Here is a 16375-nt window from a genome sequence, read left to right on the forward strand (position 1 = left end):
GATGATGTCCAGAAGTGCATTTTTCGACCAAAGAGAAGCCTTTGCTACAACTATGATCGAGTCATTTGTCCCAGAATATCAAGGTAGTTGGCCAAGACCAATGAGGGTTGTTATCTTTTTAGATTGAATTTTTGGAATCCAATCCTTGATAGAGAAAAGTTTTCTTATGATGAAGATAGAAAGTGGAAGAAAGAGATGGGGGACACCTGATATGAAAATAGGCTAAGGATGAGAAGATCAAAAGGGTCAGAAATGAGTAATAGGGGAAGAAGATTCTAGGAGATCGGAGCTCTCATGTTGCTTTTGCCTCTCCTCAGTCTATTTAGCCACATATCTAACCATGGAAGAGTCCAGGTTTATCTTGGGCTGAAGAGAGGAATCTCAAAAGAGGGACGAGGTTGTAGGAAAAAGAGCCGGAGGTGGAAGACAATTATAGAAGCCAGGGTTTGTAGGAGAAGACGAAAAGGAGGGAAAAGATGGGCTGTATTTAAAAAACTGGACATGCCTTACCGAGATATATCCGAAAAAGGATTCTAGTTGATTGCAAAATATCAAAGATAACAGACCGCATCTGGCACTTAGGTTAGCCTCTATGATGCAGACATGTGGTGCATAGGGACCGCTATTGATGATGGAAAGTGACATCCCATGTTATACCATAAATATAGATAAGGGACATGAGAAGTCCATTAGATAACACACATTGGAAATCCATTAGACACCAAATTGAGATCGTGGATGTGGTATCGAGTATCACACTTCACCCTCTTTATTGTTAGGTAATGGGATGCGGAGGGTACTATTCAGACAACATCCTGAGTAACAATGGAACTCGAAGGACCGACTAGATAAACATCATATAATAATACCTAAGGTAGGCCGAATATCCTACTCAATAAAGAGCAAGCCGAGTGGAGTGATCGATCCAAGAACTGGCCAAATACGCAAAGAATTGTTATTGGAGCTTATCTAGTGATGGAGTAATTTTAAAATAGGCCAAATATATAAGATATTAACGCATCATCAAATAGTCCACCTAGAGAAGACTAGCTGCTCTGCTAAGTTAGGGACCAAACTTTTATAAATCTAATTTCCAATAAATTTGGTCTATGATTTTTAACCTTCCAATTATTTATTTAAATTCAATTGTCATTTCACCTTTTTTTTTTTTTGGTGAGTAAATTCAGCAGATCGAGTAGGTAAAAAAAGTGATCCAAATTTAAGCACAAACAGGTCAACCTCTTGTTGGGGAATACCCACCGGCCGATCGACCGATGGCCGGAGGGACCGACCGACCGACTTACGGGTGAAGGACCGACCGACCGACTGACGGCCGGAGCGACCGACTGACGGGCGCCATCACCGGCCGATTAATGGCCCATAACCGACTGAGGATGTGTCGGTCGGGCATACTTTTCCCGACCGACTGAACCTAGAAGTCTGTTGGCCGACTCACATAAGACTCGCCGACCAACAGAGGGGCCCGACGCCACTCAGCTGGCCACCGACCTAGGGTCGATCGACTCCTCCAGTCGCCGTACAGCCGCCAGAGCTTGTCAGTTCTGACAGCAACATGCGGCACTACCACCTGGGGGCATTGTCTCGCCTAGGGCATTGTCAACCCTAGTGATTTGACAGTCCCACGGCGACATGACACTTTCACGGCGACTCTGACAGTCTACAGTGAGTTGACAATTCCTCAATTGTCCGCGCCATTAACGACGGCGCCATACCTGCTCCACTATATATATCGGGAGGGCAACAGTGCAAGGAGGGGATCAATCCACTTCTCGACTCCAAAACTACAGGCTCGCTCCTTTCTCTCTCTCTCTCGATTGAGCTCTCTGTCTTCATTTCACTGTTGTCCAGTCACCTCTCTGACTTGACCGTCGGAGGATCTCCGTCGGAGCCGCCTCCGGTCCGTGTGGACTTCTCATTTTGCAGGCGCACGTTCCCCGACGATCAGAATGAGGTGATTGGCCGTAACAGATTGGCGCGTCAGGTAGGATAACATGACGACGAGACGATTGGCCGCAACACCTCTTTTACCCATACCTGAGCTTGGAGCTTGCTGGGTTGGATCACGGGCTGACCCAACACATTTACAGACACTGTGGAACATAATTGTTGGATTTTAATTTAGTGGTCCCTGGAGACAGGGCAGGCGAAACAGTCCAGCTATTATTAGGCATGTCCGATCTAACCCTTAGTTAGCAGCACTCCTATATCAACATGATGATCTAGATAGCCGATCCACACAGATACAACCTGCTCCTTACTGACCTCAGCTATGTTATTTTATTTAGTTCTACCAGTCTGCTCCTCTATTGCCTTCTTCACTATTTTGTTCTCCCTGTTCTTCATCTAACCTGATCCCTCTCCAGCCTCCATGGAGCCCTCTGCCGAGAACCCAAGGAGGAGCAGCAGCGACTCTTCCTCCTCCTCGGAGTTCGAGTTCTGGATGGTTGGCAAAGAACCCTCCTTCCCCCAGCCTCACCTCCTCACCGCCGACGAGCTCTTCGTCGACGGCGTTCTCCTCCCTCTCCACCTCCTCCCTCTCTCCCACTCCAATCCCAACACCACCACTGAAATCCCATCCTCAACCGAGCCCGCGCCCGAGCACGAGACCGAGATGCCACCCCTTCCCCCAGAATTCTCTACTCCTTCCATTCCCCCCACCTCGTCCTCCAAGAGATGGAAAGATATCTTTAAGGCGGGGGAGAGGAAGTTGGTGGAGAGGGTGAGAAGGAAGGAGAGAATAGAAGCTGCCGGTAACGCCGCCGAGCTCAACATCAACATCTGGCCTTTCTCCAGGAGCCGCTCCGCCGGGAATGCCGGCGCTGGCACCTGGAATAGAGCCAAGGTTATGGTGGCCCGGCGCAAGGCTAGTAGCGCCCCTTGCTCACGGAGCAACTCCCGCGGAGAGTCCTCGAAGCCAGCCGCCGCCGCCGCCACCACCACCACCACCTCAAGGAGGAGGTGGGCTCCCAACCCAGGTCGGGTTGGACTCAACGCTGGCATCCACCTGGGCCGGACCAGCCCGGTCTGGCAGCTGAGGAGGAACAGCAAGCCCTCTGAGCTTAAGGAGAAGGCCAGCGACGCCGGTGCCAAGAAAGGAGGTGGCAGTGCTGGGGTTCGAATGCTGAATCTGAACATGAACACGTGCATCGGGTATCGGAATCAGGTGAGTTTCAAGGGGGAGGATAAGAATGGGGTGGCCGGCGGTGAGCAGAGCAGTGGCGGCGTTGGTGTTGGAAGCAATAGCGCCAGTCTGTTTAATCTCAGAACTATCTTCTCTAAGAAGGTGGTTTGATGTAAATATTGTTGTATATTATGTGTGGGTATTGTAAAATCTTATGCCCTTTGTATGTAATCTCTCTGAAACTTCTCTTCCTCTTTGATTCCAGAATTAGATTTTAGCGTTTTAGAGCTATCCTCTGCGTTGTCTACAAGGCATTCTGGTATTGGTGGCGAGATTTTCTGATGGGAAATGTGCCATGCCTTTTGCTTAATTTATTTTGGTTTGAGAAATGGAAGGAGATGGATGATTGCTCCTAAGCGGGATGATGACGGGACCTCAGCGTTAGCCACTGGCTGATTCTATGAACTCAGCCATTTGACACTCTCAAGGCACCTCTATTGTAGACAACCTTTAAGCGCATCAAATCCAGTGCTAAAACATTGGAATAAACTAATTATTATACGTTAATGTTGCATGCCATCCTTTTTATGCTTGGTTAAATAACTTTTCTAATCAGTCATAAATAGTAATAATATTATCATGAAGAGATGGTGACATGAGGATCATCCAAAGAGATATTGACGTTAATGATCCATCAAATTAGCAAACGACAATAGGAAATGGATGGTACTTAAATTTCTATTGATGCATCATCTCATTCATTATCCCACCGGTCCAGACCCTTGGTGTCCCATGAATATGTTGCTCATTTGTTGCCATCAGGGTGCAGGAGTGGGTGTTGTCAAAGATGAGTGGGCATAATTTAATTTGTTTTTAGAGAAAAAAAACTTGGGAAGATGCTATGTTTTGGACTCTTGCATGAAAATATCCGTAGAGGTTTGTCACGAGAATTAGCCTTTTTAAAGGTTTCGTATCCCAAAAAGAGTGACTGCCATAAGTGGATGGAAATTGTAAATTTTAGGTCTTATTTGGATGCGGGAGATCGTATCATCCAATAGGATCCTCTAGTTCTAGGATGGAAACGGGAAAGGTGAGAATGCCCATCCCATCGGAACTTATCCCGATTTTTCGGGAAAGAAATAAATCACCTTTTAGCAGTTTATATAATTTTAAAAAATCTGAATTACTTATCATCAACTTCATCTGCATTTTTTATTATCAATATCTCCAACTTCTCCGGCCCCTCTTTCTCCATCATAAATTTCAGTGTATTTAAAGACCAAAACATCCGTTCTTCTCTCTTTTTATTGATCTGGCTCCGTTCCTCCAGCACATAATCCTGGTTGCTATAGAAAAAAGTGTGACAACCCTGAATCTCGTATGAAAAAGCTATGTGAAAGATATTATTTAAATTATTTAATCTATATAAATATTTAAAATTATCCGATATATAACCGATATATGAGTAAATATATATTCGTACGGATCTTGATATGATTTTTTCATATAAATTCTAATTTTTTAATTAAGATAAAGATGTAAATCTAATTAAATTTAATTATAAATATCATAATAAATATATATTACAGTATTTTTTTCAATACTATGATATCATTATTGCAAGTCATGACTTTACCTAAAATAACATTCATAAAATATTATTTAAATTATTTGACTCTTTAAAATATCTAAAATCTATCTAATATATTGTTAATGTGGCACAAAACATACGTCCCATGAGTCTTTATACAAAGTATGAGTCATTTTTATCTGCAACATGAATCGTAGAAATGGTGGATTCTTGCATCTCTTAATTCCGGTCAAAGTATTTAAAAGTGTCTTGTCATTTCATTTCCACTTTTCAATCTTGTTTTCTTTGGATGAGATTAAGATATTGATTAATTTGAGACAGATTGCTGGAGAGGTATCATTTATATACATGTAACTACCAAAGGAGCTTGTATGTTAGCTGTGGCACTCTTATGGGATGGGATTCTCTGACTTGGAATTGGGTGGCCCAGGGTGGCGAATAGCAGGGCGCACATGGGTTTGCTAAAGAATTATCAAAAGGTAACAACGCATGCCTATGTTACGTCCACCAATCCGTACTAAGGCCTGACGTTGCCTCCATGTGCTCACAGACGTAACCGTCCAATCAACAGCGCCACCTCAAAGACTACCCTTTCTCGGAAGCTGTGCATGGGAACATATGTCCTTGGTCCGTCAGTTATGCATGTCCTCGGGTCACAGGTTGATGTTCTCTTCTCAACAGCAAGCATTCAGATCGCGTGATCATAGCCGTCAATAAACCAAGGAACCATCTTTGGGTTCAATCAAGAACAGTCTTGCTATTTTGGTAGATACAAGAGTTACAAGGAGCATCCATTTCGATACATTGGGAGGAACAAGGACTCATCTTCCTTTGCACAAATCCGCCATCGGATCAGTTGCTTGATTTGAGATCTATGATGGCAAATGAATCATGTAGTTTCGAGCACTTTAGATCTACTCATTGGATGATCTAATGGTGGATGCACGTGAAGGAAGGAGAATTTTTTTTTTGAAAGATAGAGCAAAAAAAAAGTTTTTTTTTATTTTTTAAATTTTACACAAAGCTAGGCACCACAGAGATTATTGAATTAATATAAAATTATGAAAAAAGAAATCAATTAAATTAATGAAAGCTTACGGTAAGATAAAATAAAAATGGGTACAAAGTTGCAAGACTATTTCAGATGGTACCATCCCATAAATTTATTGGCTACCAATTATTGCTCCCAAATGACAAGCTTCTAGATGATGAATAAAATTAATAACAGTATTATGGACTATTAATGGTGGCCTTGCTCTCTTACTGAAAATTGTTGTTTCTTGCCGACCATACAGTCAACATGGTCTAGAATAATCTATAGAACAATGAATCAAGGCTCTCCTTCCAGATGACCAAGAACTCATGATAGTTGATGCTAAAGCCTTTTATGTATATAGACAAAAAGTAATCTTTTCAGAAGATTTCATTTTAAAATTTGGATAACTTATAACAATGCATCTTAATGTATTATTTTCAATTACCCCAAGATAGTATAGTCACGGATAGAAGGACTCTTTGGCAGCGACCAATATAGTACATGATCTTTGCAGGATACAAGAGATCTCATGAAGGAATATTGTTGAGATGCTAATATGAAGATGAAGCCAGAAGAATGGTTCAAGATATTCATGTGAGAGCTTGTCAGCTAGATATATAGGAAGGGGCTTGTCTTGGCTAAAAGGATTCTTAGGCAAGGATATTATTAGATGACCATGGAGATGGAACGCAACGAGTTTATAAGGATGTGCGATAAATGTCAAATTCATGGAACCTTATACATGCCCTTAGGATCGAATTTCACAGCCTCAGTACACCTTTTCATTCTATGTAGAGATTTGGATGATTAGACAGATCAACCCTAGAGCTACAAATGGTCAATGGTTTATCATTGTGATGGTTAATTATTTTATGAGTAAATTACAAAAATCCTTCTGAGGTAAGCATTTATTATAATTATATTCATTAGTTTTTAAAATCTACACTTACACCCCTAAAATGTAATGGCGTTATTCAAGCCGTTTTAGAAATATGAAATGACCAAATTGCTATCTCTTATGAAATAGTTAAAGGAATCTATCTCAACCACTTTTCATCGTCTTCTTCCCCTTTTTTCAACTTATCTTCCACTTTTTCTCCAAGAATAGGGTTTGTCCTTACCAAATCCACCCATCTTGTGTGATTATCTCATAGAATTGTAGAAACACATTTGATTAAGGCTATAGAAGTGATAGAGAGCCGGCACCTTGTTCTTCAGTATACGGTAGATTTTTTTTATGTCTAATTTTTTTTTTAACTACAATGAATGCATTTACGCCAACTACATGCATGGATATTTTGTCATTCTTTCTGAGAGCCATCATTTTCTCTTTAATTTTATTATTTTAGTGATAGAAATGAAATATTTTTAATTAACATATTTTAAACCTAGCTGTATGTGGTCTCCTTCATATGAGTAAATAAATCCAAGTACTTCTAAAAATAGAACTTGACATTGTAAATGAACTCCATTAATGGTCCCCTTTTTCTTTTTGAAATACAGGATAGGGGGTCAACTGCTAGTGATTATTTTATCAACTTATTATGATAAATTAAGAGCTCTTGTATTTAGCCAAAATAGTATTTTGCTGAAAATCATATTTATCTGATTGATATGCTAAAGATTAAAGATAAGATGTTAGTTGTAGGTATAGTAATGGTGTTAAGATATAAAGTATAATGTACTAATAGAATTTTTTGTGATCAAATAAAATTAATGACTTGCACATTTCACTTCACCATAATTAACCATATAACATCAGTTCTCCTCATTCATGCAACAAATTTATCAGTTCAATGAGCATTTGTTGATACTATTTGTAATTGTTTCAATTATTTATGATGTAAGAAAATACTATCTTTTAAATGTCTAATGATTAAATCAATATAAATTACTATACTGATTGATTTATGCAAGGATGCAATGGTTCATCATAATTTGGTTGTACACTATGGAGATTGAAAATATTGGATCGATAATATAGATGAAGATCTTTATTCATATTTAATAGCAGTGACTGATTTGTATAATCTCATTAATAAGAGAGATGTCAATCTTACTATTTCTTATAGCAGTGATTTTTTTAATTAAAAATAATAATGATGTGATCTATATATTTAGTACACATTAAGAAGTTAAGGAGATACACTTATTTGTTGAAGATAATATTAATAATCCAATTTTTTTTATAGTCTTCCTTCTGGATGGGGCGTAAATGAGATTGAAGTTAAAGATCAAGCTAAAGGGATATTGAAAGATAAATTAGAGGGTAAGTTGGCAAAGGAGAGGATGTTGTTGGAGGACAAGTTGGAGTAGTTGAAGAGAATGTTCGACATTAAGTAGGAGGACAACTTAAAGAGAATGTTGAAGGTCAAGTAGAAGAGAAAGTTGATGGGAGGAAAGATGATGATGTGCTTGAATTGTCAGAGGATATTTATCCTTTTTCTAACTCAGATGATGCTAATTGGATGATGGAGGGAGAGTCAAATGATGCGGATAGAAATGATTCAATTGATGGAGGTGATGATAATAAATCCAAAAATGATGGCAGTAATGATCATCTGAGTGATATTAACTCTATTGAATCAGTTAATCCCTTAAATAGTGATGAGGAGTTTAATTCTAATGTGAGAAAAAAAAATTTCTCATTGAATCTAAAGAGCAAACCATTTAAAATTATAGAGGGAGGATAAATTGTGTTTGAGGAAGGATAGCTATTTATAAATATAAATGAGTTTAAAAATACATTGAGAGATTATACAATTTTGGGTGGGTATGAACTTAGGAGAGATAAAAATGAACTTGAGAGGATCACTACCCACTGCTTTGGTTGAAAATGTAATTAGAGAATTCATGCATCCATTATACTTGATAGTAGGACCTTCATGATAAAAAATTTATAAGGATATTATACATGTGTAAGACCTATGAAGAATAGCAATGAAATTTTCAAATGGATAGCTAGAGAATTAGAGCATTACTTAAAGGCTAGTCCACATATGAGTTATGAGTTAATATATCAAAATTTGACTAAAAAGTATGATGTCGAGCCTCACATGATGCAACTATATAAAGTAAAAAGAAAGATATTAAAAGGGATTGAGAGAAAGTACAGTGAGTTGTCCTATTCTAAGTTACTTAAGTATACTGAACTACTTCGGACGAAGAATCATGGTACATTAGTAAAGATTCAGTTCCATGAAAGGTCTGTATAATTCAAAGAGCTCTCAATATTTAAAAGGATATTTATATTCTCTGAGGCAATAAAGAAGAATTATTTAGAGGAGTGCAAACCCTTCTTAGGGTTGGATGGGTGTTATCTAAAAGGGGCCTTTGGTGGTGTACGTACTACCTTATGTAATTTTCATTGATGGAAATAAGTGATTATTTTCTATAGCTTATAGGATGGTGAAGATTGAGTACAATGATAATTGGAAGTTCTTTCTGGAGCATCTGTATGTTTGCATTGATAGTGAAATGGTAGACAGCCTATCAATTATAATGTCGATAAGCAAAATATATGCTTTAATTATTTGGTTTATATTTTAGAGCTTTGGTTCATATTTTAGTTTACTTCATATTAAAGAAAGTAAATATTATATATATTTAGACTTTGAATGTACCAAGCTATATTATCAAGTCCACCTATAGTTTTGTATTATTTCTGTTCTTTATACTATCAATCTATCCTTGTAGCTGCATGTTAGACTTGTTTTGTTTCTATGAAGATTAATAAATAACTAACACATTGAAACCCAATAAGCATATAAAAATATTATTTGAGTATTTAAATTCAGTTTATCTAGTTATATGCTGTGCTTATAAAGATTAATCACATCAAAATATGACATTATGCACCTGAAAATACCAATAAGTATATAACTAGTAGTACTTGTGCTAGGACATTAAAGATACAAATTTTTTGATTTGCATTATTTGAATGATTTACTCATGCTGCCTAATATATGTGTAGAATTTAGTTGAAGCAGTTTTTTAAATATTTTCAGATGTTAGTCATCGATTTTGTGCTAGACATCTATATAACAATTTCAGAGCAAAATTTTTTGGATTATTGATGAGGTTTGACTTTTGCAATACTATGAAAGCATATTATTAGGTGTTCTTTGAAGATGCAATGAAAAGAATGAAGGAGCATAATATTGAGGCTCATACACACATGATGGAAATACTACTATGAATGTGGGCAAGGCATGCTTTTTATCAGAAAGCTTGCAGTGACCATATTACAAATAATATGTGTGAACCTTTCAATCAATGGATGGGAAGTTTCGAACCAAACTCATCTTGAGAATATAAGGTTGAAGTTGATGAGTAGGTTATAGAAGAGGTATGCTAAGGGATATAGTTAAAAGGATAAATTAACTCCATATACTAGATCTAGGCTAGATAAAATCATACAAGCCTCTCAAGTCTGTAAGTTGATACCAGCAAGCAAATAAGAGTTTCAGGTACTAGAAAGGATTAGAAAAGTTGTTGTAGATTTACTTATGGTGAGTGGAAGATCATTGGAATACGATGTAAACATGTTGTGTTGTGTATTGATTATACAAGAGAAAATATAGTGAAATTATGTGATGATTATTATACAATAGCAAAATACTTAAAATTTATAGCTTTATCATTCATCTATTATCTGATAGCAATCTTGACCTAAGAAATGATGATGAGAATTTACAGCCTCTATCTTTCAAAACCTTGCCCAAAAGGCCAAGAAAAGATAGAAAAAAGGAAGAAGGTAAACATATTTGGAGGAAAAGATTAATCACTAGCTGTGAGGTGTGATAATTACAATAGATTTGGCCATAACAGACTTGTCAGCATGCTCCTGTGATAAAAAAATATAGATTATGATATTTTTTTTGAACTTTATTGCATCTAGTTACTTACGTTATTTTCTTTTGATTTTTGTAGTAAAAGTATAATAACACTCCCAAGCATGTGATAGAATACCTATAATTAAATTTACCTTAATGAGAAGATATGGATCTATCTTAAAGGGAGGATCTACTTTAAGGGATGGATTTGAAAGAAGGGAGGCCTCAAGAGGGTGGTAGATGTGCCAGATCTGATTCAAGGGAGATGAGTGCAGATTTATTTAAAAGCCAGTAAAATAGCATTAAGAGATGTCAAAGTACACTATCAGAATTCTGATTCTTTTTATCTTTTTACATGTAAAGGATGGATACTGCTTTTGATGCTGTATGGATTGTCTATGATGACTGTGCTTTATATTTGTTAATCAATAGATTGAAAATATGTCTAATTTATATTTCTCTATGATGACTGTGATTTCTATCCGCGATTAATTCATTACTATTATTGATGTTAAACACTATTTACATTCAATATAATATAACATTTCAGCTTTTTGGTACATTGGCTATGGAACATGTTGTGTTGCATATTATATGGTCTACTTCAGGTTGTTAAAAGCATATAACACATGTTGCTGGTTCAAGATACAGGGACATTTAGTGACTACTTCAAGTTGTTGAAAGTAGTTCATATTGTAGTTTATGGATATTTAGTGTTGTTGGTTCATTATGGAAAGATGATGTTGTGTAATTGATTCATGTTAGGAGACTGATTCATATTAGGATATTGGTTCATGTTGTGTAACTGGTTTGTAAGTGCTCTCAAGGTGATATGATCTGAAACAATAAAAGGTGATATGCTGTTTCTTGTTATGTAACTAGATTTGCTTTTAATTAGGTTGTTATAAACCCATGTATAATTTATGTTGTTATAAACTTATGTTTGTGTAATGCAGGTTGTTATAAACTCATATTTATATGTATAAACATGAGTTCATTGATGTGTTTGAACCATCTTATTTGCTTTTAATTACAACTGGGATAAGACATATTGATTCTAGTTCTTAGCATCATCGCTCTTTTATGATCCAATTTCAAAAAAAAATAGTAGGAATAGGGCATATGATACATTACTGGTCATCATGTTTTGCTTGCATAACAAAAGAGCTAAATACTTTGTAGCATTCACATTTCATTATAATACAAGTAAAATCATAACATGCAAATTTAAGACCAATATTCATTACAACAACAAGTTTTCCAAAACTATAATAGGTCACTTTAATATAAACAGAACTAGAAAATAAGTAGTGCTATCATTCCAAGTAGAAGCCTATTTGTCATAGCACTACTCTTACTTAATTCTTTAATTTTACAATACAACATTTTTGACTCCATCCTTAAATCACTAATTTCTTTTCTTATATCTCGAAGTGAATCATTAACCGATATCGATGATTAAATTCTTGATCGATCATTTATTTGCAAACACCAGCCCACAAAGCGATGTTCTTCATAACTATAATACAACTTATTTAGATTTTTTTGAGAATTTAAGATTTTTATTAATACTATGCAACCATAATGGCATCTCTTGTTAGAATAATCGAGCCAACATGAGCGACCCTGAAAATGTGAACTTAGTTAAGACATTAGGGTGTCCTGTACAAAACAAAATAAATTACATTAATTAGAAAGATAGTTAGGGAGACAACGTTAGTTAGAAGAGAACTAGATAGATGAAGTACTATTAATTTTAGATCAACACAATACATTCTACTACATTCAGGTAGCTAGATTCAAATACTAAACATATGATACATTCAATTAGACCTAATAAACTTCACTAAATCATACTATATACGTAATAATAATTTCAAATAGCACAAATCTAATAAATCCCTAACAAATTTCACAATAGAGCTCCAATACATTGCATGTCAAAAAAAAAAAAAGGATTAGGGCTATTAATTTTAGATCAACATTACATGTTCTATTACATTCAACTAGATTCAAATACTAAATATGTGATACATTCAATTAGACCTAATAAACTTCATTAAATTATACTCTATACAGTAACCTTGATTTCAAACAACACATACCTAAAAATCTCTTACAAATTCAAAGTAGAGCTTTAATATATTGCATATCAAAAAAAAAGAAAACAAAGGATTAGGGTTCTAATAAAGAGAGTAGTCCTAGGGTTTCAAAATAGGATGTCGGTCTGAGGCTCCGATAGATTCTTGGGATTAGACCAAGATGATGATGGGTCAGTAATGGAGAGGGCAAAGAAAGTTTTCAGTGAGAGGGGAGAACCTGCAAGGTAGCTCAGGAGGATGTCTTTGACACATGTGAGTTTTAGAGTGGAGGCGCACTGAAGTAAGAGATCGTCTTCACTGAACAGCATCAGAGCAAGAGAACGATGGAGCACCCAGCAGCACCAGAGCAAGAGAAGAATGGAGGTAGAGAAGATCGGAGAGGAGAAAAATTTTTATTCTTCACTTTACTCATCCTTTATTGAAGGCCATTTATGTCATTTTATAAAAATTTTATTATGTGGCACTTGAGTCCCAATTTGGATTAACGGGCTGCCTAACGGTCTAGGTTAAACTATAAAGTTAAAATAAACATAAAGGGTGTTGGTGTAGATTTTTAAAACTACTGGATTTAAGTATAATTTTGATCTAATCTTAGAAGATTTTTGTAATTTATCCTTATTTTATTGAATCAATTGAAGGTGCTTCAAATACAAGAATCACCACCAACCATGTCACTAAATTTTTAAGAGGTTAGAAGTGCAAATTGGTATACCATATGAGACCGTCACAATCAATGGGTTAAATTTCATAAGAAAGAAGATCACTGATCTTTATAAGGAGCTTAAAATTTTTTTCAACATATTGTCCATAAACAAATGAACCTATGGAAGCTGTCAATAAGAATTTGATCAAAATTATTGAGAAAATGATAGCCATGTATAAGGATTGGCATGAGACACCTGTCAATACGCTACTATAGTACTACAATGAAAACTATAGATGTAACCAATGTTCATTTTATGGTGTGGAAGAAATATTAGCAATGGACGTTCATATTTTTCAAGCTAAATTTTAGCTGAATCTAGAATAAATAAAATTGATTGACTATAGAATCAATGCACTTAGTTAGATCTATTAAGCAAAAAGGGACTAAAGGTTCTTTGCAATGTAGAGTGTTACCCAAGGAGTATTAACTACAAGAGCTTATAATAAAAGGGTCCAATGCTAGAATTTGAGCTAAATGATGTAGTCCTGAAAAAGATTTGGGCTCATAATATTAAAGAGAAGTTTGCAACTAATTAGAAAGGACTATTTATAGTCAAATAAGTCTACTTGAAAATACACAGATTACCGGATGGAGAAGAATCTTTTGGTCATATCAATTTGACTATCTTAAGATATATTATGCTTTAATCTTGGAAAATATAATGTAACCCTCCTTTTCTTCAGGGTTTTTTACTATATAGCCTTTGCATCAATTGCGAAAGTTGTCATTATTCATTATATCCTTGCAAATGTTGCTGCTTGAAATTGGTCTCTCCACCAGACAGATGTATCCAATGCATTTCCCTATGGTGATATGAGGAAAAAATTTTATATGTTTCTTCCCCTAGATTTTCATGAAAGGGGGTGCCTCTTATTTGCTGGCTAAACAAGTCTATTTATGGCCTCAAGTAAACTTCAAGATAATGATTTTCTGAATCCTCCAAAGCATTGATTGTTGCAGACTTCAAACAATCGTTGACTGTCTACTCTTTATTTACACAAATTCATGGCACCAAATGCACCTTCATTTTTGTCTGTGTAATGTAGATGATATTATCATTACTGGTAATGACATAACCTAAATATACTAACTCCAAAATTTCTTCAAAGCTAGTTCAATATCAAAAACATGCATTTTGAAATACATTCTTGAATGGAGGAGGCTAGATAAAATATAGATATTTTCTCGAAGCTATAAAAAATATACTTTGTAAATTCTTGATGATGTTGGATTCTTGGGATCCGAACTGATGATTTTTCTAGGGAACAAGATCCCTACCTTGATCATTCTAGATATCTTCTTGATAATCCTACTCATTATCAAAGGCTTAGCAAAGACTTATATATCTTATAGTCACTTGTCTAGATATTATTTATGCAATTCACATCCTTAACAATTTTATGCATAAACCTAATAAACCATATATGAATGCCGCAATGCATGTATTGAGCAATCTTAAAGGAGCACTAGCTCAAGAATATTTTCCCCAGCTTCCGATATCACTATTTCTCTTGTTATGTTGATTTTTGATTGAACTTTCTATCCTATGAATTTGTGTTTAGTCATTGGTTATTGTATATTTCTTAATAGAACCAAAAGAAAACAATTGTGTCAATGTCTTTTATTGAAGTTGAAAACCAGTCTATCACTATTACGTGTTTCATAATTACTTAGCTAGCTGCAAGAAAAATAGATTTAGACAACAGTCGAGAAGCAACGACTAAAATAATCACTGTAAAAGTAGTTCTATGGCAATAATTTTTTTAACCATTGGCTTAAATCTAATTGTAGGCAATAGTTTTAGAAAGCAATTTTAAACTATTGCCATGGGGTATATTATACAATAGCTAGACAACGATTTTCAAATATCGTTGCATAAAAATTTATATTTTAGCAGAATTTTTGGCTATCATTGCCTATACATTTGCCTATATGCAACAATTGTTATGGTCATTGCTCAAAATTAACATATTCTATAGTGCTAAAATAACCATTTTATAAACATATAATTTTAAATAGCAATTTTTATAGTCATAGGCTAAAATGATACTTTTAAAAAATAATTTATATAAAAATTATTGTATAATTTATATAAAAATAGCAATTTTTATAGTCATAGTCTAAAATGATACTTTTTATAGTCATAGTCTTTAATCATGATCTAGAGCACCAACTATAATAATCATTGTATAAAGTGATTTCTTATAGCAATGAGTAATATAATCATTACAAAAAATTAGATTCTTTCGTAGCGAAGTTTAGAGCTGTTGCATAAAAATGATGCTTTTAGGCAACGGCTTGTGAAACTATTGCTTGAAGTGATGATTTTTACGAATGGTATGTATAACTGCTACCTAAATTGATAGTGTTTAGCAACGGTTTATTGAAATATTGCTTAAAATGATAGTTTTTACTAATGGTTCCATTTACCTCAACATAAAGTGATGCATTTTTGCAACATATGATGGAGTTATTGCATAAAGTGATGTTCATTAATAGTAAAATATAGAGCTATTGTATAATACAATATTTTTAGATGACAACTTATATACTCTTGTCTTAAGTTATATAACCATTTAATAAATTAATATTCTTCTAATATACTAATTAATATACTTCTAATTAAATAATTGATATTCTTGATTAATTCATTTTAGCAATATTTTTTTGCTATTATTATCTATACATCTGTACATATGCAACGGCTAATTGTAAAAAGATATTTATGAAAATACTAAAAAATTTAAAAAAATTAGTTCATATTTGAAGATTTTAGTCGAGCTAATACAAGTTTTTCTAAATTATCTTCAAAGATATGTACATACTAAATTAGTCATCAGTGAACTAGAAGGATCATCAAACTCAATGTGGACTACTTTCTCCTCAATCACATCAATTAAAATCATAATAGATAATAAATAATTTAGTAATTATTTAATATTATTTTGATTAAGTAATTAATA

The 16375-nt window shown here is 34.9% G+C and overlaps 1 protein-coding gene across 1 annotated transcript; it reads left to right on the forward strand.

The window, feature by feature from the left end:
- Window positions 1-2365: 2365 nt before the first annotated feature.
- LOC105049006 (uncharacterized) lies at window positions 2366-3433 on the forward strand. Its single transcript, XM_010928540.4, has one exon. It carries the CDS (start codon window positions 2390-2392, stop codon window positions 3311-3313), a length of 924 nt encoding a protein of 307 aa, XP_010926842.2. The 5' UTR covers window positions 2366-2389; the 3' UTR covers window positions 3314-3433.
- The last annotated feature ends 12942 nt before the right edge of the window (window positions 3434-16375 follow it).

This window comes from Elaeis guineensis, chromosome 7, assembly GCF_000442705.2.
Source record: "Elaeis guineensis isolate ETL-2024a chromosome 7, EG11, whole genome shotgun sequence".
Classification (NCBI taxonomy): Eukaryota; Viridiplantae; Streptophyta; class Magnoliopsida; order Arecales; family Arecaceae; genus Elaeis; species Elaeis guineensis.

Excerpts from the sequence above, each read along its gene's own strand:
- LOC105049006 (XM_010928540.4), top strand. The coding sequence starts at position 2,390 with ATGGAGCCCTCTGCCGAGAACCCAAGGAGGAGCAGCAGCGACTCTTCC.